This window comes from Camelus bactrianus, chromosome 24, assembly GCF_048773025.1.
Source record: "Camelus bactrianus isolate YW-2024 breed Bactrian camel chromosome 24, ASM4877302v1, whole genome shotgun sequence".
Taxonomy (NCBI): domain Eukaryota; kingdom Metazoa; phylum Chordata; class Mammalia; order Artiodactyla; family Camelidae; genus Camelus; species Camelus bactrianus.
In genome coordinates, this window is record NC_133562.1 from 6,523,501 (window position 1) to 6,551,088 (window position 27,588).

Consider the following 27,588-nt stretch of genomic DNA (forward strand, 5'->3'; position numbering starts at 1 on the left):
TACCAGAGTTATCTTTCCAGAAGATAAATATGATCTATTAAAATCTTCCAATGGCTTCTTATGTCTCATGATAAAGTACCAGATATTGACCACGCATCACAAGATCCTTCAAAATATGTCATTGGCTGTGATGTCTCGTCTTCAGCTGACGGCCCACTGATTGTGGCTTCTGTTATCTTCCATTTGTTGTTGCCTCTGTCTGAGTTGTCCTTCCCCTGGTGTGTCCACCTGGAGAGCATTTCCTTATTTTCAAAGACTTGCTTAAATGTAAATGTCATCGGCCCCATACCACATTATGCACTTCTTCTCTTGTGTTGCCACAATGCTTTGTACGTATTTTTATTACAGTGAATGCTAATTTGCTATACTGACGTGTTAACATGTCTTTCTTGCACTAATATGTTAAACCCTGATTTGTTTCTGTGTATGTTTTTCCAGCACCAAGCATACTGTCTAGTATACAGCAGGTACTTAATGTGACTTTTATGTAAGGAAGGAAGGAAAGAGGGCGGGAAAGAAATAATTGCATTCTGGAGATATAAACAATGTTCTTAATATTGAGATAGCAAAGTTTTAGAGCAGGTTATTAAATACATGTTTCTAAATATTTAAACATGGAAATAACAATAATTAGACTACAACATGAATTTATTAAAATAAATCAGAATAACACCTGCTGACACTTACTCTTTTAGTAAGGTTAATGGTTTCATAGAGCTACGACAGAAGCAGAGAGAGGTGAGAGTCTGTAAAGCATTTGGCCAAGACTTGTGATATCCTTGCAGGTAAGAAATACGAAGCTGGATGAAGTAACGACGCTAAGTGGGTTCATAGATGTTTCACTTCTCCATCCTGTGAAGATTTTGATTTCTACTTTTTTTAAGCCTTGTAGGGGGTCTTTACTTGCATTTTATTCAGATTTTATGGTTTTGCGTTTTCATCATTAAAGGATTACAGAAGACAATGTGTCACATTTGTAGAGTGACATAAAGTGGTCCATTACTGGAAAGAACTGAGATTTTAGAATCAAACACACCTGAATTTAAACCTCATTGCAACATGTCCTGCTTTGTGGGACTTTAATCTGGCTGACTCTAGCTTTCCGTGTATGTAAAAAGGGAATAATAATATCTAGTTCATGGGGCAGTTGTAAGCATTCATTCAATAAGACCTGTAATGCCTGAGAAATTGTAGACATATTAACAGATATCTCTTAGTTATTATTAAGGATTATGATTTTAAAGAATTATAATCTTTAAAAACTGCTCAGTTAATCCTGAAACTAACAATATATAGATAATTAACTCCTAAATCTTAGTTTAAATATTAATTGTCATGTACCACTTTGACTTATTAGCTATTTATATGAGATCAAGTGTTTTAATTGAGTCTAAACTCATTATGAGTCAACAATGTGGCATGATTGACATGTAGAAAAATAACAAATTTAATTTTAGCCTATATAAACAGAAATATAGTGTCTAGAACAATTTGTGAGAAATTTCCTCCCTTACCCTGTTGTATTAGTCAGTCCACAGCTGGCATATTATGTTCTTTTATGGGTACCAGAGAAGTGGGACTGGAAACTGTGTCAGGGGGTGGGGGAGCCATTTAAAGATGCAGTGTTGATCCCACCCAGAGGCAGACTTTGGGAGGAATCAGCACTGTCTTCTGATTCTGAAAGTGTCGTGATGGGAAATAAATAACTCTATTCAGTCTGACTTGAGACTAGGAGAGAGAGATGTTTAACACAGGGACCTTTCTGCTCAATGTAAATTTTAGAAACTTTCTTATGTCTGAGAATTTCCAAACACTGAATGACCTATTCTGTAACTCGGTGTGTTCTTTGTCACCGGGCTCCCAGGAGGGCTCAGAGATCGGGCAGCCACCAATCGGGCCAGTGTGTAAGATACTAGTGCATGGAATTAACTGGAGGTGAAGAAGGTGTAAGGTCTAATGTGTTTAGTGTGCCTGTGAATTTTGTAGTCCTATAGAACCTGCGTATTTTTTAAACTTCTTTTGTGCAAAAACAACAGTAACAACAAAGATGCGTTAGGGCGTACATCTAAACCTCTAAGAAGTAGTGGGAGCACAGAGAGTTTTGCCCTGGGTTGTAAGGCTTGGGTCTGATTCCCACCCCTTTCCCTTGCTAGTTTGTGACCTTGGTCAGCTTATTAACCTCTCTGAATAGTTTATTTGAAAAGGGAGGGAATTTATAGGATATCTGGCAGGATTAAATCCAATGGAACATTTTTAATGACTATTTCTGGCACATATTAGTTCTTAATACAGATCTTTGTTTTGCTTTTACCATAGGTGTTGTGGGCGTACATGAAAATTACATTATAACGTTGGAGAAAATTTCCTGCCAAATGATTCACTGACAGGTGGCAGATCAGCGCGAGTCTGTCACATACATTTTAATAACAGGTGGGCTGCTGGAGACAGCTTTGTTTTCATGGCTAACATTGTTGGCCTGGGCAAAGAATCTGAATTCTCGGCTTATCTGGGGGCTGGTGTACCCCTGACGTGTGCTGCATAAGTTGTGCGTTTTCACGTATCAGCCCGGCCTGGAGTGTGGACACAGAACCGGTTGGCAGAATAAATCAAGGCAAAAGCGGGAGAGGGATTTTCTAGTCTTGTTGCTCACATTCACGGGCAGGTGCTGCTTAGGTGGCTGCTCTGCCGCTGACATGCGCTGTGACAGCGCGCGTGGCAGTAGTAACAGGACTGTGCAAGGAAGATCTCCCACAGGCTCGAAAGGAAGACATCTGCTTTCCTTCGGAAAGTGTGAGACACTGTGCTTGACACAGAGGCACTCTTTAAATCCAAGGCATGCATTCTTGAGCTTACTCAAAATTATACGTGATAATTGGGGGTTATTTTATTCTCTTCTCACAAGTTTTTCCTAGACTCTAGAAAAGTGAGTCTGAGTAAGATCAAATGCCTGGGAAATAGCTGATGCTTTATTTTTTCTATGATAAGGCATTAAGCGTAAGATCTTTGGAAGTTGAGCTGTGGGTTAAAGGAGTGAAAAAAAAAGAATTTTGTTTATATGTTATCTATAAAAATATCAAGTCACTGTGCTGTACCCCTGAAACCAATATATTATAAGTCAACTATACTTCAATCAAAAAAAAAGAATCTTGTGTCATTTTTCTTAATAATTAGAAGTTAATGTTATCTTCTGAAAGCTCCCACGGTTCTGCTTACTTCCTGATTGAACTTGAGGAAGCTGTTGGTCTCTGAGTCCTCATCTTCTCACCTGTGAACTGAGCTTATGTGTCTAAATCTCAGATTGTGAGCTAAATTATGAGCCCATAAGCACTGCCTGGCCCATGTGATTCCTGGCAACCCATGATCTCGGAAAGCTTCCTTCTCTCCAAGATTCTGCTTGTACCTGATAAAAGGACTTATGTTCTGGGTGTGGCCATCAGTTCATCTCAAGGTTCTGGAGACACTCAGATGACCCAGCCTGGTTGTAGAAGGCATGGAAACCAGCATGTGATTAACATTCCTGCCTTGTGGAAGAAGAGCATTTCCAGATTTAAAAAAAAGTCCTTTGTTATCAGAGGAAAAGCAAAGTGAGACTGATCAAGCAAAACAGATATCCACTATGTACAGTGTGGAAAGAACAGTCTCTTCAGTAAATGGTGCTGGGAAAGCTAGACAGCAACACACAAAAGAATGAAACTCGACCACTGTCTTACACCATGCACAAAAAGTCAACTCAAAATGAAGCAAAGACTTAAACATAAAGACCTGAAACTATAAAACTAGAAGAAAGCATAGGTGTGATAAGCACCTTGACATGGGTCTTCGCAATGATTTTTTTTTTTTTTTGAATTGACACCAAAAGCAAAGGCAACAAAAGCGAAAATGAATAAGTGAGACTACATCAAACCTTGAAAACCATCAGCAAAATGAAAAAGCAACGTACCAAATGGGAGAAAATATTTGCGAATCATATATCTGAAAAGGGCCTAATACCCAAAATATGTAAAGAACCCATACAGCTCAACAGCAGAAAACCCCCAAAAAATCTGATTAAAAAAATTAGCAGAGAATCTGAATAGATACTTTTCCAAAGAACTCACAGATGGCCAGCAGGTACATGAAAAGGTGCTCACCATCACTAATCCGCAGGGAAATGCAAGTCAAAACCACAATGAGATATCACTTCACACCTGTTAGAATGACTATTATCAAGAAATAAGTATTAGCCAGGATGTGAGAAAAGTGACCCCTTGTGCACTATTGGTAGGACTGTGAACTGGCACAGCCATTACAGAGAACAGTGGGGAGGCTCCTCAACGAATTAAAACTAGACCTCCTATGTTACCCAGCAACTCCTTTTCTGTGTATTTATGTGAAGGAAATAAAAACACTGGAAAAGATGACTGCACCCCCACATTCACTGCAGCATTATTGACAATAGTCGAGACTTGGAAACAAACCTGAGTGCCCACCGATGGATGAACAAATGAAGATGTGGTGTACACACACAGTGGCCACAAAAAGAAGGAAACTATTGCCATTTGTGACAACCTGGTTGAACACTGAGGGCATTATGCAAAATGAAATAAGTACAAAAGAGAAAAGACAAGTACCATATGATCTCACTGATATGTGGAATCTTAAACAAAAAAAGAAACCAAACCAAACAGAACTCATAGATACAGAGAACAGATTGGTGATTGCCAGAGGCAGGGGTAGAGGGGTTATGGTAAGCAAAATGGGTGAAGGTGGTCAAAAGATAAAAATATTTATAATTTATAAATGTCAGTCCTGGGGGCAAAATGTTCAGCATGGTGACTATAGTTAATAATACTTGTGCATATTTGAAAGTTGCTGAGAGAGTAGATCTTAGAAGTTCTCATCATAAGAAAAAACATTATAACTATTTGTGGTGATAGATGTTCACTAGACTTAGTGTGGGGATCATTTTCCAATATAGACGTATTTCAAATTGTTATGTTGTACACCTGAAACTAATATAACTGTATCTCAGTAAAAAAGTTTTAAAAAGTAACTTGATCACTTTGTTTAGGATGATGTCTGCCGGTTTCTCCACCTACGGTTAAACTCTTCTTCCCTTTCCATACTTTGTTCTTTTTCTAATAACTTTACTTTTCAGAGTGGTAATGGCTTTCCAGCAGTGTAGAGGAGACGGCGCGAGAGTTCCCGTGTGCCCTTGGCCCCCACGCAGGCACGGCCTCGCCCATTATGAAGCCGCGCCTCCAAGTGTCCTTAGTAGCGGCCCTGCCAGTGGTAGAGGAAGTGGCATTTGCACCAGCCTCATCTGATGACATGATCTCAACTGCAGTTTCAGTTACTGGACTTCCACTGCTCTGGGTCCATTTTCAAACTTGCTTCTTCAGCCCGGGTGTTGAGTCTGCGAGATTCTGGGATCCTTCAGTTACCAAAGTAACTTAAGCAGAACTCTGACTAGAACAGATGGAAGCAGAGTTTAAAAATAAAATCTCACCCAATGAAAATTTCAAAACAAACAGGGAGAAAAAATAATTTTAGGTACGCTCTGGTCATTTCTATATTGATTTTTAAACAAACTCCCTCAGGTAATTGTCCCTATATTCATTACTAAGGTAACCAGCACAGTATTAAATCTTTCCAGTAATCTCGCCTGCCCAGTCTGTGTTTGTAGACTTGGAATGGGCAGAATTTGGCAGAATAAATCTCTGAGCAAAAATAAAATACAAGATGCCCAGTTAAGTTCCAAGTACAAGGGGGTCATAATAAATGTTGTTGACTGTGAAGACCTGTGGACTAAGGAAAAAGAAAACCAAAACCTTAGATTTCTTAAGGCAGCTAATGGTGGGAAATTATTTTAGTATATTTTAAATATCCAAAAAATACTTTTAAAAATATGTCTTCCACTCTTAAAGATTTATTTCAAAATTCCCCTTCAGTTTTCTCCAGTGAGCACGAGCTGTGTTTCTGATGTCAACCATCTTAGTCCTGTCACTACGGGGTCAGTGGCCGCAGAGGTGAAATGTTTTGACAAATACTGAACATCATACATTTTCTTCTGTGGATGTTTTTTAGCTTCTTCAGATGGTTCTGTAATGGAGTTATATTTGGGAGCCTCCCAGTGTGGTGCAAAAGCCTCATAGAGAGAAGTTTATGAACTGCGATTCTATGAGAAGGAAGGCCAGCTGCTCATCTGCGTGATTCCTCCTTGAGCTTTTGTATTTTCCCAGCCAGACCTTCCAAGCTCACTCTTTATAAATTTATCTTCCGTATACTGAGTGGTGACAGAGATTTGAACTGGCTGGCATACTTTCACTCCGTGTAAAGACTGAGATAACATATCAAGGAAAAAACCAAAACCTGACAATAAGGGAAGATGAAGGACAAGGAGCATCCTTGACTGTGGTTCTGACAGTTACAGTGTTTGAACCTGTTCATGTTACTGAAGAGAGGTTCTCATGTCTCTGTTTGGTTTATACAGAAGTCTACAGTCTACAAGGACCGTTTAAAAGTTTCCATATCCGTAACATTCTGAACTTTCTGTGAAAAATTCATAGAAAATTGTAATTTTTCCTCTTGCAGGAAATTAAAAAATAATGCATGATGACCTTTGTAAAAAATTTAGTCTGTTACTTCCAGACTTATTTTATGACCCAATTGTATATCAAAAAAATAGATGGAAAAATTCTATCAGATAGTTACTAAGAGTTATTCATTATTTAACTAGAGCAGTCAGCATTGGGAGGCAACTAAATTCATGGGGGAAAAAAAGATACTTCAGGTTATTTCTTTAAATATATTACAGAGTTTTCCATTTCATTGACAGTTGTAGTGACATTTGCAAACCCTAACACTGAATTATGCCAGTTCTCCTACACATTTAGAATGATCCGGGGGAAGGAGGGCTTGTGGGTGATAAATTCTCTTTCTGCTACTTTCTGCAGTAACATTCAGTGCTGTCTCCTACTCTGTGTCCCCCTCAACAAGTGCATTCTGTTATCCGACCTTAAATGTAGCTGTTGATGGAAATGGAATGGTTTTCAGTTAGGTAGGCTGGTTGATACAGTTTACTATTTGCCAGGCAGTAGTCTGAGCACTGCACAAATACTAACTCGTTTGCTCTCCACAGCAGCCTTGGAGAATGGGTTCTATAATGCTTCTCATTTTAACAGATGTGGAAACTGAGGCAAAGAGAAGCAGAGTAATTTGGCCACATTTACACAGTGAGCGGCAGAGAGAGGATTCAGTTTCCAGACTGTGAACTCTTGAGCACTATGCTTCGTGGCCTCCAGTTTAAAAAATCAGCCTGGTAAGAGTTTTATTCAATCTTTATGTGTTTCAAATACAGTGACATGTTTTTGCCCAAGAATATTATTTATTATGTTTTAATCTCAACTTGCCTCTGTAAGTGATACAGTTTTGTGGCATTTCACATTAGTTGGGGGCACGATACAGCACAGCCATTGTCCAGCCCTAGGACTTTGCTGTTGAAGCGAAGGACAAATGTGTCATCTAGGATTGTGTGTGGTAGTGAGCGACTGAGAGCCACAGATGACAGTGGATTAAGTCAGATGCTTACTTCTCTCATGAGTGATGTTGGAGGTTGGCAGTCTAGCTCTGATATGATGGCTTCATGAAATCATCAGGGCCCTGTCTAGGTTGCTGACCTGCCTTCCTTGGCATGTGGCTTCTACCTCGTGGTCCAGGATGTAGCTCAGGTTCCAGCCATCACTTGCAAAAGAATTAGGGAAAAAATGGTAATCAGGGGCATTTTCTAGAACTCTACACTCCACCTCTGCTTGCCTCTTATTGTCCATGTATTAGCCCATGAACACATCTAGCTTCAAGGGAGGGTGGGAAATGTAGTATTTATTAATACAGCCACGTGCCCAGCTGGAATCGAAGGCTCTATTACAGGTGAGAAGGGGTGAGTGGAGAGCCAGCGCTAAGAGTCATCTAGCAGTATCTGCCATTCCAGGGCACAACTCTTGAGTTTCCATTTGTAACTGAGGAAATGATGAGTGCTGTAATCTTCTCTAATAACTAAATTTCGTTACTTTAGCTTTCTCTTCTCTTACATAAAACTGTTGCCTTTGGTTACATCTCCAACGTCTTCGTTTTAAAAAAATTTTTTAACTTTTATTTTTGGAGGGGGTAGGTAATTAGGTTTATTTATTTATTTTTTTAATGGAAGTCCAGGGGACTGAACCCAGGACCTTGTGCATGCTAGGCACACACTCCACCATTGAGCTATACCCTCCCTGCCCATCTTACTTCTTCCAAAAAAATTTTTTAACTGAAGTGTAGTTGATTTACAATGTTTCAGGTATACAGCCAAGTGATTCAGTTATACACAAACATATATATATATATATATATATATATTCTTTTCAGCTGCTTTTCCATTATAGGTTGTTATGCGATACTGAGTGTCGTTCCTTGGGCTGTACAGTAGGACCTTGTTGTTGATCTATTTTATATATAATAGCGTGTATCTGTTAATCCCAAATTCCTTGTTTATCCCTCCCCATCCCTTCCCCTTCCGTAACCATTAGTTTGTTTTCTGTGTCTGAGTCTCTTTCTCCAACATCCTACCTCTTAAACTCTTGCTGAAACGCTGCTGAAAGGTGGTCCGAGGCACGAGCCATCGCCGCCCTTACTCTCATTTTCCCTCCCAGAGACTGCTGGACTCCTGTTACTTTCCCTGTCAGTTTTTCTGCTTTTGAGTGTGGAAAATTTTATCCTTTTTCAGTATTTTCTGCCTTGTTCGCTTACCTGAAGCTACACAGGATCCATTCCCAGTCCACACACGCCCACCTTACAGGGAGCCTCCCGCCTCCTTCAGCGTCATCCCCAGGGACTCTCTCCTGCCCTAGCTCCTCTGCCCTGCCTGGCACCTTCAGCGTGGCTCCTTGCTGCTCATGGGACCTCAGCCACTGGGGCCATGGGAATGGTGTTAAGCCAGTAAGGTGCTGGGGAGAAGAGCTGAGACTTATGGAGTCTTGATAGACATGCATTTTTTGCATTAGGCTTGAGAAGTTGCACACTCAACCCTGTAAACCTGTAAAAACTTCGTTTGTGTTTTAGCAGAAGGAAAGGACTTAGTTTTGTGAAAAGTAAAACTGTAGACCCTGAGACACTTTGCTGTTTGATACTATTTCACTAAGAATGGAACAGCCTACTTTTCTGTGAATCAGCTGAGTCTCCCATGCATAGAAGCAGTGTTGCAGATTCCAGAGAAGGGATTTCCAGGCACAGCATTCTGTGTTTATCTTAACACTGTATCTCCCAAGGAAACAGCCCTGAATCTACTTTGCAGCCCAGGACTGGTATTAGCCTCCTTACACACAGATCTGCTTTACTTTGAGACAAACATTGCTTAATAAAACTGCCTACACTCTCACTTCCTTACCCGATGCCCAAATTCTTTAATTAACTCTATATGATTCTTTGGAGAGAGGGATTCCAGGTTTTTCTAAGAGTGTCCTCCCTTATGACAACAGGCAATAATCCCTAACTGTCTTAAACTACAGGTTGGTCCCCGGAATTATTATCAGACAGGCTGTTCTAAGTCCTATCATGGTGCTAAAATCCTGAGGTCAATGCGATGTCGTAGATTTTATAATTCTGTTTAGTTAGCCCAGAACGTCAAGGGGTCAGTGCTAATAATCCGGCAAGTCCCAGAGCGAGTAGAAGTTTCCAGGCAAGAATTGTAAATACAGAGGAAGGAGAGGGCAGTGATGAATACTTAGAGTTTGAAGTTGCACGGGTACGGATTTCCTTCCTGGCTGCAGCTGTTGAAATTCTGTGCCATTGGTTATCACTTAATCTCTTAAGCATTGTTTTTCTTCTCTGTGAAAGTGGGAACTAAGAACACAGCCTTGTTGGAGGATAGGATGTAACTGATCACACGTAGGCTCGGACCGCGGTGTGTGCGGTGAGTGGTGGGGCTCAGGTTTGGTGCAGTGCTCTTCATGTACAGTCGAAGACAAATGCACCAAAACTCCACATTTCTATTTATAGCTTTAAAAAAATCCTAAGCAGTTTACTGTATCTCATTTTGCCTCGAATACAAAATGGGAATAAGAGTACAAATCTGACATAAGTGTGTTATTAAATTAAGGTGATAACACAATAAACGTGTCCAATATAGTAGCTGGTAAGCAGTAAGCATCCCATTAGTGTTAACTGTCTTTTTCTGCTTACGCCTAGTTTTCAGTTTTGCTTCGAGAAATATGGTAATTGACAAGAGTACAATTTGAAGAGGATCCTATTTCAGTTAATATGCACGTGTTCTCTGTGAGCAGGCCTCTTCTCCCTGCTTCTGTCCACGTAGTTCGTTTCCAGCTCGGATGTGGGGCGGGGACTGTCCCTGGAGCTGGGCCATCACACGTGGCCACTTTCTGAGCCAGTGTCCACCAGGAAAGTGTTTCTGAGTCTCTCTGATAACTGCACGTGCCTTTCAATTCCAGATAGCAACCTGAACTCTCTTCCCCACGGTGAGGACGGATAAATTCGCATTAGAAATGTGCAACCAGCTTTTTGCTCAGGAGTTCTGGTTTTTAGATCCTTTGCTTCATATGTCCTGACTCCCCCAAGACCCCTCACTCAGTATGTGTAGAGTCCCAAGTGTTCTCCTCTGTCTTACACATATTCTGGCACTTTCTGTGAATCAAATGTATTTGTGTGTGTGCGCACGCACACATGCGTAAAGCCATTACAGTTAGCTTGAAATTAAGTTCATTATTATAAGGCATCCTTTGTTGGATTTTATTTTAAAGTTGGAGCAATGGTATCAACATCCTTCTGGCAAGCAGAAATCTTAAGCACTTTTGTGCCTGAATGTTTCTTTTCCATCCTTAGGTTTCTTTGTTTTCCTTTGCTTTGTTTCTGAAACTAATAAGCTCTTTAAAAACAAGAAAACAAATGCATGGGCCACTGAAGTGTTAGGTCTTTCATTTCTAATTTTTAGAGGCAGTTCTGATTCCAAGGTATCTTTCAGACCAAAGAAGTTAAAAATAACATGAGAAAAAAATGGTCATATCACTATATATTATAAAACAGCCACACAGGTTCAGAATAATAGGTGAGGTCCTCAGGAGAGGTGTTGTCTGATTATTTAACAAAATAGGGAGCATTTAGTTTATAGAACATCTTTATTTTATACTCTAGTTTGTGTGATATTTTCTAAAGAATCAATCTTTACAAATCCACAGATTCTGGGAATATTCTATGAGCAATCCTTAACCAGGAACATAGAGACATTCTCAGTCTATGACTGCTTAATTTTTATGTTATAATACAGATGTTTCAAAATTCAAATAGTACAAAGGGATCGCATCTAGGAATTCTCTCTCCAGTCCACATTTCCCAGAGTGAGCAGTGTCACTAGATTGGAACCTTGTATGTCCTTGGAGGCCACTTTAACTTAATTCCTGGCCTGAGATTTTTTTAAAAATCCAAATAAATTTGAAGTTTGGCTGCAAAACCATTTGAGCCCTAATGAAGACTTGAATGTCAGGGAAGATGTTTTCACTCTGTGATCAACACCCAGACTTGTGTTTCCCTGGTTGGGGCGGGGGTTGCATTCCTCCCGCCTCCCCTGCAGGCTTGCACACACCCCTGTGTGCTGCTGGCTTTGTGGGGGAGGGGAGCCAGTAGGGAAGAGGTGTGTCTGTTAAAGCAGAGGCTGTCTCTGTTTTGTCTCCTATACTTTCAAGACCCACAGACGAGAAGAAAACTAAAAGTGACTTTCTCTGGTTCAACAAATGGCTTCAAGTGGGCATGACTCTACTCTTCCACTTAATTTTGTGTCCCCACCATTATTATAGACTTGCTTTTAGTTTAAGTTCATTACTTTTTTTCAGCTCACAAATGCATTAAAAAAGACTTATTTACAAACATTTCTCTAGCATTGCTTATACATATGTATGTAAGTAAAAGGTGACGTGTGGACTTCTGCACTCCAGATTACTGAAAATGGAAATTTTACCTATTAATACTCAATGTCCCTTGTATTTATTCACAGAGGATATTTTTTGCAGATGCAACTTTTGGGAAAAAAAAAAACAACTCATTTGATTCAATGGGTAGAATTAAGGGAAGTTTTATGACATCCTTATTCGTGATAATCAATAACATTGCCTCACAGGTTAGAAGGAAGAGAATATCGTTACCCTTTTCCATATCAGCGTCTCCTTTCTTTTTTCTCTCTTGTTCTTTTCTTTTCCTAAAGGTTGAGTTTTAGTCCAGGGTGTATCCCTCCACTTTTAAAGACTATTATTCAGTGAATTGACTTCTGCTGCAGAATATTTCAAGATTATTATTGACTGAAAGTCTTTGTCTGTTGGCTGCTATTGGCTATTACTCTTGCCTTATTTTTTTTTAAGCAGCGTTTCCATAACAACTCACACAATTTTAATGCACAGTACTTTCAGTTTATATCAGTTTATGAATAGCCTACAATAGCAAACAGGATATGACCAATTTTGCAATTGCTTTTTTTTTTCGCTTTGAAATATATTGTAATATTATGTTTAAAGGCAACTCATTCCCAAATTATATTCATTTTTATTTACGTCAAGGAAAATAAGTGTTCTTGAAGACAGTTTATAGAATTGAGATAAACATTAGGGAAGAATAAAAATATCTCGTAAGACTCAACCTAGAGTATTACTGACTTTTTGTTTTATGTGTTTCTTATTTTTAAACAAATTGGCGTTTTAAAAGTTGAGATCATGTTGTATGCACTGTGTTTTGTCTGCATTTTTTAAACCTAAGTGTGTGATGTTATTGAACATTCTTTCCAGTCTTGGTTTAATGGTTGCAGGGTCTTCTATTACATGTATGCAATACCTAGATTGTTTTCACCACGTTCCTCTTGTTGGAGATTTCTCTAGTTTCCAATTATTCAGTATTTTGGATATGACCGGCACGATACTCACTTTTGTATTTAAATAATTTACACATCTCTGTTTCCTTAGGGTAGACACTCAGAAGTGGGATTCCTGGGTCAAAGAGAATTTTAAGGTTTTGAAATGTTGTTATACCTGTTAATGTTCCCCAGAAATGTAGAATTCACATGTCTCCATATGCTAATTACAATGGATTTTAGGGGTGAAAATGTCTTCTCTAGTAAACCAACTGTGGATGTTACTATTGAGGTACATTATTTTAATAATTTACGAAAGCAAGAAACTGTGGCAGAAGTTTCAAGCTTATTTCATAACATCACCCCAAAGGTTCAGAGAACCTTCATGAAACCCATTACTTTTTCAAAGGTAAACAGCATTTGAAAGTACAGCGCTCACCTTTTTAATCCTCCCCAGACTCCTGCATGCTTCTTAGGGGTATTTTTTCAAATGTCTTCAACCTTTATTGTAAGGTCTTTACTCAGCCTTTCCACTTGCCTGACTGTAGCAGTTCGCAAGTTTGAAATGTTGGCATATACTCCGATTTTTAAAATCAGTTTCACCATCGTGGTATATTTGAGTTTACTCATGAGGGAGCTTTCAAAGAGCGCACAGTCGTATCGTGTTTGAAAACTCAGACCTCCTGAGTCCTGCCTGCATCTGTACTCCTGACTCAAACACTTACTTGTTGTGGATCTTGGACAGGTTACGGGACTTTTCTGTGCCTCCCTGTCCGTGTATATGGGATGGATATGATACTAGCAATTGTTCAGAGGAGTGGATCAGGTAGCACGTGTAAAACCCTGAAAGGGATACCTGGCGTGTTAGCTGCTGTTACTACTGTCAGATATTGGATCGATAATGTTAATTTTAGAATGCTAAAATCATAGCCATTACACTCTCCCCTTCCACTCTGGACTTCTGTAATGTACACGCACAAGAATCATGAACTGCTTGTTTTATTAATGTAAGTTCATATACAGGTGGAAAGTATTGGCAAAAGCTGAGTGAAAAAAGTCTTGGTTCAGATTTAAAGATGAAGTGAAACTTGGAATAGATTTGTCTTAGTCCTCACATTCTTAGGAGGATGTGAAGAGAAGAGAGGAAACTGGGCCTCTTCAGAGCTGATTCAGGGCCACCAATTCCAGGAGTGAGGAGGGCACCACGTGGTACCAGCGCAGTGTCCGTGATGGTAGAGGCAAAGTTCAGGAAGAAACTGAGGGAGAGATGCCTTTAAGAGAGTGGTATGCAACTGTGAATAATGTAGCCCAATGAATATGTCAAATTCTGCCCAAAAGCTTGGCCGCTCTAACCCGGGAAGCTGCGAGCCAGTGTAGGGAGAGTCTGGACGTGCTCTCTCCAGTACAGCCTCAGCAAGTCCAGAAACCTTCTCCCCCTTGGACTGAGGCAAAAACCTGAGAAGGGACTGCGTGTCTCACTTTCCACCACTCCAAGAATGCATAATTTAGCTTTGAAAGATTATAATCCCCCGAGAGCCAGGGCACGGCCACCAGAACTTTACTGCTAACAGTGCCGGCGTATTGACAATTCTCAGTCTGTCGTCTGCACCCAGACAGTACGAAAAGCCATGGGTGATGCAAGGTTCTGAGTGATGTTGGCCCATGAATTTTGTGCAGCTTCCACTTTGCTGGGGTTTAATTTCTGCTGCCATGGAAACTGTCCTGAATAGCACAGACACTCAGTGATTTCCTGCAGGCAGAGTGACAACATCTCTAAAAAGAGTGATGCTGTCTCTATTACCATCAATCAATATTTACTGAACTCCAGCGGCCCATCTTGAGCTGCAGTAGGAGGCTGCACTGAGGTTTGCCCCCAGCTTACACGTGGTTGATCTCAGACCCTGGAGGTTAGACAGGTGACGCAAGGCAGCTCCGGGATACAGCCGAGAATTGAGGCTGTGTGTTCTGTAGAATTAGGGCTTTTGTCACTAAATCACTAGGGTCTTGGTGAAAATCTAAAAATGTTCAAAATGTCAAAGTGGGACCAAGAGAATTCAGTTTCCATCAGAAATAATTACACTGGAGTTATGTAATTTTAGAGTATGCATGTTTGAGAGATCCACGGATGTTCCTTATAGTCTTTTCTACAATTTGATATTTGAGATTCGTATTCTATGAATATCCTTTTGTATTTCTGGAGTCTTTGTTATTTACCAAGTGTTTTGCAGAACCGCTCAGCTTGAAGCATCTACAAATCAGGGGAAAGTCTGTGGATCAGCTCGTTCTGTTGGACTTCGTGCCTTAATTATTCTGTCTCTGTCATAAGCCGTGTCCCCACCTGTCCACCCGCTATTTCTGCACGAGGCCAGGTTGCTGAACGAAGTAGCCCAAGGCAACCTCAGACGTGCCCTTTAGTCTTTCCTAAGTTTCTCCCTTTCTAAACTTAATTTAGCTCTTGTGGTTCCCGTCTCTTGGCTCTGTTGCTTCTTCTGTTCGTTCTCTTTTGAGCAAACACAAAGGGAAGTAAAACAGCGTCAAAACTCAGCACCAGGCTCTTCTCACACACTGTTCCTCTTGTGTAGGATTTTCTTTCCTTTGCTGACGTTATCATATTGGTCCTGAATATTCTGATTCTGTGAGTGACAAAGCCCCATCTTCAGTGAAGCTTTACTTCATTTCCTAATGCCTAGCTCCATGCTCCCTATTTCCAATACACTCAAAACGATGATTCAGTTACAGCGTTTAGCTCGTTAAACTGTGCTTGCTTACTGAAATGTCTGCCTCTGCGCTTCCCTGAGAGCTCCTTCCCTGAAGTGGCTCCATCTCGTTTATTCTGGCTGCTTCTGCTTTAGGCTCAGCAGTTGGTATCATACAGATATATTTATTCAAGTGAATGAACAATAAAGGATAAGATTTAACAAAGAAACCAAACCCACTCTCTATAACCTTTGTTCCTTCAGGGTAGCGTACCACTTTCCATCTACAGTCCACTAGAGGACAGGAGCTGGAGTTAGCAGTCTCTCTCTGGTTGACTCTGTACGTCTCCATGTGATACACACTGGAGCGACAGTAGTGTATATTAAGTCAGTTTACAATGTTAAAATAGTTAAATGCTCCCTGGATAATTCCTGGATCCACAAATGGGTTCCTCAGCTCCAGTTCTCGGCAGCCAATAGTGACATTTGCAGGAGCTGTGAATACCACTGTTGCATCCAGGAAGCTTAATGATAAATATCATGCTGCTGCATTTCAGTTTTTATGGAAAAATGAATGTTGTGGCAGTGGAGTAGAATAGTTAACGTTTCGGGGCATTCTGCTGACATCTGAATGACAGTACCCATGGTCACTGTCAGCAATTAGCTCATGAGTAGGGTTTTTTTAACCTTGTTGTCTTTTTCACTTTTTAAATGGGGAAACTGAAAACTGAGGAGACAGAGATGTACACGTTCATCTGTAGAAATTGTTATGAACATTTTAATGGTGTTAGCATATTCTCTGCTAAAAGTATTTTGCTGGTATCATCACCAGTTCATTCTTAACAAAAGCACTTAATTAACTTCAGGTATGACTGACATGTAAAGAGCTGTACATATTTAATACACACAACTTGATGAGCCTGGGAGTAAGTGTACACCCATAAAACTGTCGCCACCATCAAGGTCGTAGACATACCCATCGCCTCCCAAAGCTTCCTCCCACTTCCTTCATTATTATTATTTGTGTGTGTGTGTGGGGGGGGTAAGAATACAACATAAGACCTACCCTCTTAGAAAATTTAAGTATACAGAACAGCATCGTAGCTGTGCACCATGCTGTACAGTAAGTAGACCTTCACAATTTACTTTCTGTAACTGTAACTCTGTGTCCTTTGACCATCGCCTCCCCATCCCCCCCAACCCAAGTCCCTGGCACCATTCTCCTCTCTGCTTCTATGAGTTTAACAGTTTCATACTCCACATATAGTGAGACCACACAGTATTTGTCTTTCCTTGTGTGGACTGTTTCATTCAGCAGGCCTTCCAGGTCCATTCATGTTGTTACAAATGGCAGTATTTCTTTCTTTCTTTTTTTTTTTTTTAAGACTAATTAATATTACATTGTATGCATTTATCACATTTTTTTAAAGCCATTCATCTTTCTGTGGGCATTTAAGCTGTTCCCACGTCGTGGCTGCAGTGAACATGGGAGTTAGCTGTCTCGTTGAGACCCTGACTTTAATTCTTTTATCGCCATTTCATTCTGACTAGACCATGAAAGGTAGAAAGTTCGAAATCTTTTCTCAGTTTAAAACTAATTTTTTCAACTTGGGGGCTTTTGAACCAACACAGTAGAAGGCAGCTTCCTCCTTGTCAGTGGCACTTGGTCAGGTGATGCTGTTGCAGGGTGGGTTGAACAGGATAGCAGAAAGAAAAAGCCACTTTTTGACATGCTTTGTATGCAATTTCATCATGTATTTGAGAGCTGTCATGATACTCGAACATAGTAAGTACATTCAACATGTCTAATGTAAAGTTTAAGCTATTTTTAATGTAAAAAGTAAATATAATGGGAAATTATTTTCTGTTTTGACTTATTTGCTCCATTTTTACTTTTCACCTGGATAATTAATGTGATGTTATATAGTTTGCCGATAAGAAATAAAGCTAGCACCCAGAAAAAAAAAATCAGAATTAAGTGTTAAATCTCAGCATCTAACCTGTGACTTAGGTGCTGAGTCATGCTCCTTCCATAGTATATTTGTGTCGCAGTCTTTAGCTCTGGGAGCTACCTTTGTTTTGGTCATTTTTCACAATAAAACTCCTAAAATGTCCAGACCTTCACATTCAAGTCAAATGGTATCAAGCTCCTGAAATTTTTACCTTTTACTTAAAAAAGGCCTGAAGAAGTCATTAAAAAAAAAAAAGTTTTTAGCAAAATTTACAGACACGGAAATAATGTTCCTCAGGTTACGTTTCTTAAATCCTAAATGAAAGATAATATTCATTAATAGAGCTATGACTGTTGACTCATAAATGTAATCTTTCAGAGCAGTACATCCTCCTGTTAAGCATCTTTAAGTGCTTTGAAACGTATGCTTGTTGAATGACCATATCTTTGAACAGATTGAAAGCACTTGTCAGCATATTTTATCAACAGGTTCCACTGTGTTTTATTGCCAGGACCCAGCTGCTGTTTCACTAAAACCTGCCAGAGGAGCCATCCTGGAGCCTCTTCTCTTGACGCCTTTGTCGCTTTCTCTGAATTACATGACTCTGTCACATACACCGTTCTGCTGTGGACCTGCGGTGTCTGACGAACTTGATGGTTCCGACAAAGGAGTGTTTCCTTTTTTTGTTTTTTTCCTTCCCCCTCCCCTTTGTTTTCTAAAATGATTGCCAAGCAAGAATAGCTATATTTTAGGAATAAGGGAGAATTAATGAAAAAATTATCATTAACCACATAGGCCAAAGGGGGCTAACATATGAGGGTATGCAAGGTCCCAGCATCGTCTATCATGACTGGTAAGCAATTGGTGTGACCGACAGGGGAAGAGAAAACGCTATGATAGCAAATGGAACTTTTCCCATGGTAAGTTTTCAACTATAAAAATAAGAAAAATTAAGAAAATGCTATATATGTCACTAAAATCTGGATATATTTTACTAAAATTTTGTATCATAAAATAATTGCAGCCTAAGTAAAATGTATGCACGATTCTTCATTCATTCAGTTACCAAATGCCTAAGAATGCCTGGTATGTGTTAGAAATTGTCTTTGACATGGAGTGTTAACAGCCTCTGACCTTATAGAGCTTAGAGCAGAGCTGTATTTGAGACTGTATGTTGATTTCCATGCCTTTGCCAGTATTTAGGTTTCCACAGTTGTATGTCTAAAGACACCTGGAGTCTAAGATTTAAAGGGAACATTAACCTACGTCCAATTTCCCTATGTAACTTTTTTCAATAATATCTTTGTAATCCCCCTCCACATTAAGAGGGGTTTTTCTTTGTATTGTTCATTAGAGTGTTTCTTCTGGATCTAAGAAATTAGAAAAAAGGAATCTGCAGAAAAGAAGGAATAAGAAAAACCCAGTCATCTTTACTCTGGACTTCATATCAAGGTATGCTGATGGTGTGTTTTCATTGACCTCGCTTTAAATTCCCGATCATCAAGGCTGCTGTTAAGACCTTTCTGAGAGAGAAAAGATCTTCCCATCTTCTAGTTCCTTTAGATTAGTTTCTTTATCTAAAAATGAACTTTGAGATCTAGTCTATAAACACCAATGCAGGAAATCTGACAAGAATTTATTCATGTCAGCTTTTTAATTATCTCCTGTGATGAAAGACTCTTTACTTTCCTTTTTTTGAACCTTTCTTTTTAGAGTCTGTGTTTTTCAACAGTGTTCCTGCTGCTGTGGAAATTATTAAGTGATTTTGAGGCAAAAAAAAAAAGCTAATAAATAGCGAAAAATGACAATAATACTGCACAGTTATCCGTTAGTCTCTTGATGTTTATTTCGGTTACTCAGCAGAGTGACAGAAGAAATACCTGCCCTCAGTACATCCTGAATCTACTTAGAGGACTGAGGTGTGGGTGTTGTAAGGTTGTAAGACCAGGTGCTCTGTCATGGTAGAGAAGATAATCAGCGCCAATGATGTTGGGTTACTGTGGTCAGGAGGTACCTCACTGAAGGCATGGAATGTAACCTGACCTTTAAGGGCTGGATAAGATTAAAGCTGCTAGATCTGTGAGGACAATCCAGTTAGGGTAGAAACAGGGGAGTGAGAGAGCACAGGAAGGATGGTCTGGCATATGATGGAGGGGCAGAGACTGGCGAGTAGTTTGCAGACATCAGTTCATAGGTGCTACTGAACACCTTCAGATGATAGAGAGCTGGTGAGAGCTGCTGAAAACCGGATGGAGGATGAGTGAAGGTGACTCTAGGTCTATAAGACAAATTAGTGCAGAGCCGCACAAACGGCTGGGTTGCAGTTAATAAATCTGGGGGGGGGGGCTGCTGGGAGGTTTCACAGGCAGCACGAAGGAAACAAAATGGATGCGATGACTGCTTTGGTAAAGAATGAGATTTGTGACTTGAGCTGACTTGGTCAACTGAGCACATCCAGTGAGTCTACTCAGTCAATTGGACGGAAATAGAAAAGCTGCAGCGAACCATTACTTCCTCTTAGCAGGATTTTAAAAATGGAATAATAGGAATAACATCACGGGACAAGAATCACGCTAACGAACATCTCTTTAGCCCTTTCCTGTTTTCTTTACACGTTAGTTTCTTTACCACTTGCTTCTTAACACAATAAGGAGGAAGTGATAAGCTCTGCTAACATTAACATCATTTTTCTGACCTTAAACTGAATGTTGTATTAGAACTGTCTGTGGAGTCAGTACAATGAGGCAGGTAGATGAATGACTCTTAGTGTTATTGCTAAATGGCAGACACCCTGGTTGTAAAAAGTCATTAATTATCCATTCTAGGGACTGTACTGACATTGTCTTCAAATGAGCCACTCGTATTTTAATTAATATGCAAAATGGTTTCTGACATTTGGTAAAAGCTCTGTTTAACTCAGCCAGGTGGGGAAATACCTGGTCTCATTCAATCAACATTTTAAATCATACGTTAAGTGATGAAGACTCAAATGAGGCTTTAAACGGCTGTCATTTTACTTCAATCCCAACATTTATTTGAAAACTCATCATATACTGTTAATTGTCTTGCCCGGGTGATGAGAAGAGAACACATATTCCAAACTGTGTAGCCAAGTCGTGTGGACGGCTGACGCGGGCGCGCTAGGCGACGCTGCCTTTCTGTGTAGAACTGTGAAGTAAGCAGTGTTCAGTTTTGAAAAGTTGAGCAACATTTTGGTGTTCGAGTTGCCTCCGAAAAACAGTTTTGACGTATTGCATGTGATGTAACTGATAGCATTTTAAGTGAGGGAAGGAGTCATGTATAAACCTCTTAGAAAGTAAGCCCACAGTAAATTGTAGATTAAATTGTGAATGATGAAAACAGTTATGACAGGCTTTTTAATATTGTAGAAGTTTCATCTGTTTAGGGAAAAAAATCACTGTTTTACTGAAAACTTAAACAAGGAAACACTTCAATTGCAGAAATACTGGAAGACAATTTTCAATGATTGTTAATAAAATTTTTTTGTTTTTTATCATTCTTCCTTATTAAACTCTGATATATTAAAAATATCCACACATTACCAATCCCCACTTATAAAATGAATGTTTACCTTTTATCAGGATAAAAGCCATTTTATATGGTCTAAATATTAAACTTTATAATGTACTTTAATAACGATAAACACTCCTAGTGTATTTACTGTGTGTTGTGTACTTTACGTGCATTCTTTTGTTCCATCTTTACTGTACCCTACCCGAGAGGTAGGTACCGTCATTATCTCTACTTTATAGATGAGGAAATTAATGTTGACAGAAACTAAGAAAACTGCCAGAGGACACACACAACTGGAGAAGCAGAAGCAGGAGGCAGCTTCCCTAGTGTGACTCTGGAGCTAACGCACTTCACATTCTGAACGGTCCCCCTCGTGCTAGTGGTACTTTTCTCAAATTCACATTCTACACTAATAAAGGAGTTGCCCTCAAAATTCCCTTTTAACCTTTTCCGCACTGATAAGTACCATTCAACTTTTCTGATTCTTTTTTAATTGAAGAGCATAATTGATCGGCAAAGCCTTAAAGACACAACTAATGTGGCCAAAGAGACAGAACAGTTGAGAATAGGAGGTGAGTTTCTGGAAAGCAATGTCATCCCCCCAAATTATTGGCTCTTTTAAATACAGAAGATTTCTTGGGCCACCCTACATTCCTGTCCTTTGACTTTTTTGTGACATCTCCCAGTAAGTGTTAAAGTTAAGACAGGGCCATTGCATGGATCTAAAGATTATTCTATTTAGGGGAAAGAGCAGAGGTGCCTGAAGGCAAATGTAAAGTGTGTGTGTGTGTGTGTGTGTGTGTGTGTGTGTGTTGTGGTGATAGGTGTCTTCTAAGTGTTAGGAAGAGGTTGTGCAGAATTTTGCAGACCATAGCTATTAACTTCTCCACCCATTCTTCAAACACTCTCACTTCTTTTCATTCTGACTTTAAATTTTCTTCCTTTGTGTGAGCCAGTGCATTATGGATTCTGACTCTAAGGCTTTTAAAACCTGCTATTTATGAACATGCAGTCCCAAAAGAAAGTATGTATTTCAGAGTCAGTTGCAACATTTAAAATAGCAAAGGAAAATGTACAATTTATTATTATTTTTTAGTGACTTCTGAAACGAAATGACCTTTAGAGCAAATTTAATTCAGAGCCCCATTGCTAAACTAGAATGAAGAATGATTTTTTTGGTCATGCTCCCATGGAATTGGAATCTTCTCAGGTGAATCATTTTACAAAACAAATCCACGAGTAATGAGGAATTACTCTGTATTATGGTATTCAAAACAAAATAAAACAAAACATAGCTGCCCCAGAGGTATAAATAGAAATACAGGTATGCACCTCTCTATTTGTATTTAAGTTACATGGCCAAATTTTAGGGATTGAAATGTCCTTGGCTTTTTTTTCAAACAAACAAGTAAACATATTGATTGTGTATATAGATTTCCAACAATAAGCAGAAAACTATGGTAGTAAAAAATTAAATCAACTAGGCTTTTCTCTCTTTTCTCTGAATTCACTCCTCTTTTCTCCTGGAATGTTATCATAGAATTAAATTTGATTTTTCCTTCTAGAGAAGTCAGAAAATAAGATCATAGCAAAGAAGAAATTGTCTCAGCCCAGGACTAGCATAACAGACACGAGTGTGCTCTAGGAGAAGTGATCGGCTGTAATCCATCTGGAAGGGCGAGGGCGTTATGGAAAGGCCTTCTGTCTTCTTGCAAAGCTGGTGAACGTGAGGGCTTTAAAGTTTTCTGCAGAGGTGGAATTAGACGGGACAAGGGCTTTGTCTATGCGTTTTTGGTGCATGGCATTCAGTGAAGATTTATATGGCTGGAGAAAACTGGCATCTGTGCTCCTTCTGGCTATTTGAGTGCGTTTTGCGCCCCAGCGAGGGGAGCTCGTGAGGCGAAAAGCTGGAGGGACTGTTCCGGGAGTTAGTGCTCCCCTGGGAGCCAGATGCCCACGAGCACGGACTTGACTCCACCCACTTCCAGCTGGAACCTCTAGCCGCTCTGCCGACTCAAGGCTGCCCTCTTCTGGAGGGTCTGGAGACAAGCCCCATGTGGGGCTGTGTGGCTGTAGGGAGTTTCTCAGGCAGGGTCAGCATCCAGGAGAATCTGCGCAGGAAAGCTGGACAGCATGCCTGTTACCTTCACTGACAGGCTAAACGGACAGGCTGTGAGCACGTGTGAGGCCCCGGGGGGTCCTCCAGAGGTGCATGAGGATTCCACATCAGCTGGTGTCCCTGGGACAGAAAAGTCAATGTGCTAATTTTAATGTAAACTAATTGGAATAACTTACTCCACTGTGCGCTCCAGGGACGTTTGTGACACCTGGACGCCATAGATACGGACGTTACAAAGTAAAATTTTATTTTTATTTATTATTGGCATTTCCCATTATCATTGTCTGTTTTCCAAATGCATGGTTTTTGCTGGTTACATACTGTGCAGTTGTATGGGTGTATAATTCTCTTAAATCTTGGTTATTAGATTTGATTTTTATTTCACTGTTTCCAGTTATATATTTTATGATAGTCATATATTTTGATTTAAAGTGCTTTTCTGTATACATCTATGTTATTTAACTCTTAATATCATCCTACCAAATACAGACATTTTTTCCCCTCTGGCAAAACTGTCCAGACTTCCTGACGTCTCACAGACTGGATGGCAGCGTTGACACCTGACCTGTCTGTGGGCTCTGACTCAGGGGACTGCCTACTTCCCTGACCACATGCCTTCTCGTAGGGGGATGAACTAAAAGTGCATCATTATAAACGTAAGGAAACCACGATGGACATCTTCAAGCTCAGACAAATGAGGGGTCTAAAGCTACAGGAGAGGTAACACTCCTCAGGGTGTGGGAACTCAGCTGAAAACACACACACACTCCCACACACAATCCCGAAATACAGCTTTCCTGTGAGGACCTCGTCTTAAGCAACAGGCTTGAAGTGTATACTTAATTTCGACTATTAAGTTAACATAAAGAAATCGGCAGTTTAATGACATTATTTTCCTCCCACTTTATAATTGGTAGAGTTTAGGACTGTAGAATCTTCTGAAGTGCTTGAAAATGCGTTTCCTGTGTTTTACGAATTACTATGTAATAAACATTTTTATAATTAGGTCCCCCCAAATTGTTCTGCAAATCAAGTTGTGTATTTTTTTTTTTATTGTAGAAACAGTTACATAACAAAAATTAGTTACATCGTTCTTTTCATGTTCAGGCTTAGGAATATTAGCTCAAGATGCAGTTGTGGCAGTCGTTTTATCTCAAACGTCTAGTGGTGTCTTCTCCCTCCAGAACCGATACATGATGTCTGTTATGCTTTTATAGACACTTACGCTCAAATCTTTATTTTTTAAATAGATACAACACAAGTCTTTAAGCAGTAAGAATAAAATTTGGTTCAGCTTCACATGATTTGTAAAGGTTTTTGGTGCTTTAAATTTTGTTGAGACTTGTTTTAGGGCCTGCGTATGGTCTAACTGGACTATTTTACTCAAGAAGACTGGGTGTTCTGTAGCTGTTGAGTTTAGTGCATTGTACACAGCAATTATGGGAAGCTGGCTGATGTGCTGTTCCAGTCTTGTATGTACTCACTGACTGTGTGGTTCCCCGTTCTGTCACTGAGAGAGAGTTGTTCAAGTCCCCAGCCATCACTGTGGTTTTTGTGTGTCCTCTTTCAGTCCTGCCAGTGTTTGTTTTGATGTATTTTGAAGCTCTGTTTTTAATGGGAAAACATTTATGATTGTTACATCTTCTTGATGATGTGACCTCTCTACCATGATGAGGAATCTCTGCATTTCTTTATTGTCTGTAATACACTAATATATCACACTAATTTCTTATCCATAGTGCTTACATGGAAGATCCTCTCCTGCCCTTTTATTTTCAGATTGTCAGTGCCTTATATTTAAAGTGTTTTTATTTTAAACAGTGTATAGTTGAATGTTTTATAGCTAGTCTGAAAACTCTGCCCTTAAATTGAAGCATTTAATCCATTAATATTTAATGTAACTACTTATATATCTCATTTCTCATTGGTTTTGCTTGTTTGTTTGTCTTTTCACATTTTCTTTTACTTTACTGAACTTTTAGCTACACCACTCTTGTTATTTTTTGGTGGTTGTCAGAGATTACGACATGTATCTCTATAGCTTATCTGCAAATAGTATTAGTTGAGCAACGTAGCAGACTTCACAACAATATAATTCTTTTCACTCTCTCCCTTCCTTTGTGCCCTTATTTTTATGTTTCACTTCTAGCTCTGTCATAAACCCCACAATGTATTAACATTGGTTTGCATGATCAGGAGTTTTTTTAAAGAAATTCAAGTGATAGATACTTTAAAAAAAATGTTTTCTACATTCAGCTACTCTGCCCCAGAGAACCAAGGATCTCATAACGCAGCAGCTGTTCACTCTGCCTGGACCTCGTACTTCCCTCTGGGGGTGGGACTCTGACTTTACCACTTTAAAAAAGCTCCTTCGGAGTTTCTGTTGTGTGCCCAGAATGAACAACGATGGACTTTTAAGGGTACCACCCTTGCTCTCTGAGTTTCCAGCAATCATTAGCAAATTGTTCCCACAATAGTTTTCTAAAACTTTGTTTCACTTATTCTCATAGTAAAAATAAGTACTAATGATGAAGGAAATGGTTCTGAACACATGGTGATGCTTACCTTATGGAAACCTACAACTTCATTATCTCCTGCCCTCCTTTTTTTCCTACAGATCCGGTGAGCCCTGCCTTCAGGTTGGAGAGGCAACCCTAACCAGAGAAGGCAGCGTGTCAGGAGGTTCAGCGAAGACACCCTTTAAGACTAGTGGGAGTTGGAGTTGCTGCGATTGGTCAGGCAGGGCGGATGTGCTCTTGCAGGTGTTTGAACTGACCCTGAGTATCAAGATTCTCAAATTCAAAATCCTCTCAAACTCAAGTATTTAGTCCCACAGGTATGCAGGCAGACTGCATGTCCTCTAAGCAGCATCCTGAATCCCTGCTTAGAAATGTAACCCGGACTTGACGTCCAGCCTTCCTGATAGCCTAGTCCTTCCACCAAGAATGTAACCACCTCCTGAGGGAATAAGGCTGGATTCTCAGCCTCCCCCTTCCCAGCCCTGACCCCTCAGGCCTTAGGGTGCGGGAGGCCTGCCGGCACCGGGCAGCGTGCCTGTGGACCAGAATGGCTGCCTGACTCACAGAATCACCATTACACCCCTTCCCTCGCTGTGTTCTGCCTGCTGGCTCTCCTCTCTACAGGGTAACGCTCTCTAGGACCAGGTGTGCGCTTGGCCAGTTCTTTGAATGCTGTGAACTACTGCATCGCGAACTTTAGTGTACAGGCAAATCCAGTGGGCATTATGTTTGTTAAAATGCAGATGTAATTCTGTCCGGCCTGCGGGGGGGCGGGGGCAGGGGATGAGATTGCTGCGTGTCTGACATGCACTCGGTTAACAACTGTGCTGCTTGTCCATGGACCAGACCAGTAACGGTAGCACGTTAGACGGTCCGATTGTCCTCTGCAGCCGAACACCTAGCACCCACCTCAGATGCCTCCGCCCTCCCAACCTCTTGGAGATGTGGAGCTGAGTACCCGGCCTCACGGCAGCGACAGAACCGAGGTATCCATGAATGCACTGCTTTATCTCATTGTTGCAAATGCCTACTGCATTTGGCAGGAATTGACCAAATTACTATTCTTTTCATTTGGCTGAGAAAATTTTTCTGCAAGATAGGAATGACAACAGTCACCTTATTTATCCTTTCTTCCTACCAGTAGGAACCTCCAAACTGCCAGACTCTCAGGAGCCGGCTGTAACCCTCCTGCCCTCTGCGATGGGATTGGTGACAAGAACTGGGAGTTCCCTTCTTGTCCTGCTGCTTTTTGCATTTGTAAAAATCATAGTGAGGCATTTCTCCATCTTAAGCACCTCACACCACCTGCACTCAGATAAAGAAATTGCCACTTGCACAGAAGAGAAGCCCAGTACTCTCCCTGTAGTTGCAAACAAGTGTTGGATAAATGGACCACTGTGTGGGGCCACGGGTCAAGGGATGTCCGTGCCCTTTTAGACCATCCGGGTCCACACATCTGCAGCTAAGGAACACTGTGTTTGCCTGCTCCCCGTGCACTGGTCACTTCGAAATCCCAGGCATTGTGAAAAGAACAATAGCTTGTGGGTTTGCCTCCACACTGACTATTTTTTAGCTTTAGAAAAAATACTCCAAGTAAAAATTGTATTTCTGCTTTTATTCATGTTTAGTTCAAAATAGGTAAAAATGCTATTAACCATTTTCTCCATACTGACCTTGACTGAAGTCTTCCTCCTAGCGTTAACCTTACTGCTCAGACTAGTTTAAATATTTAATGACATAAAGACTTCCTGTTCTGTTACCTCCTGCAGACATACGTATTTACATCTGAGTGCTCGTCTACGTCTGCTGACGTTTCAGATGTCCCAGAACTTCAGTACTTCATAGGCATCCTTAACTATATTGACAAAACTCTAGCTAGTGATATTTATTTATGGGTTTTTTTAAA

General features: G+C 40.2%; 1 protein-coding gene across 16 annotated transcripts in view; it reads left to right on the forward strand.

Moving 5' to 3' along the window:
• LOC105071405 (methyltransferase 4, N6-adenosine) overlaps positions 1-27,588 on the forward strand; it is a 198,463-nt gene that overhangs the window by 165,990 nt on the left and 4,885 nt on the right. For 8 of the 16 annotated variants that reach the window (XM_074352513.1, XM_074352520.1, XM_074352514.1 and 5 more), the window contains 6 exons: positions 2,317-2,430; positions 7,164-7,300; positions 18,022-18,430; positions 18,865-18,962; positions 25,781-25,925; positions 26,529-26,668. In XM_074352513.1, the coding sequence (XP_074208614.1) occupies positions 18,404-18,430; positions 18,865-18,962; positions 25,781-25,925; positions 26,529-26,636 (378 nt within the window). In that variant the 5' untranslated portion in view covers positions 2,317-2,430; positions 7,164-7,300; positions 18,022-18,403 and the 3' untranslated portion in view covers positions 26,637-26,668. Of the gene's footprint in view, positions 1-2,316; positions 2,431-7,163; positions 7,301-18,021; positions 18,963-21,283; positions 26,669-27,588 lie in introns of those variants that run through there. The other 8 variants (XM_074352527.1, XM_074352524.1, XM_074352526.1 and 5 more) reach the window with 5 other exon arrangements.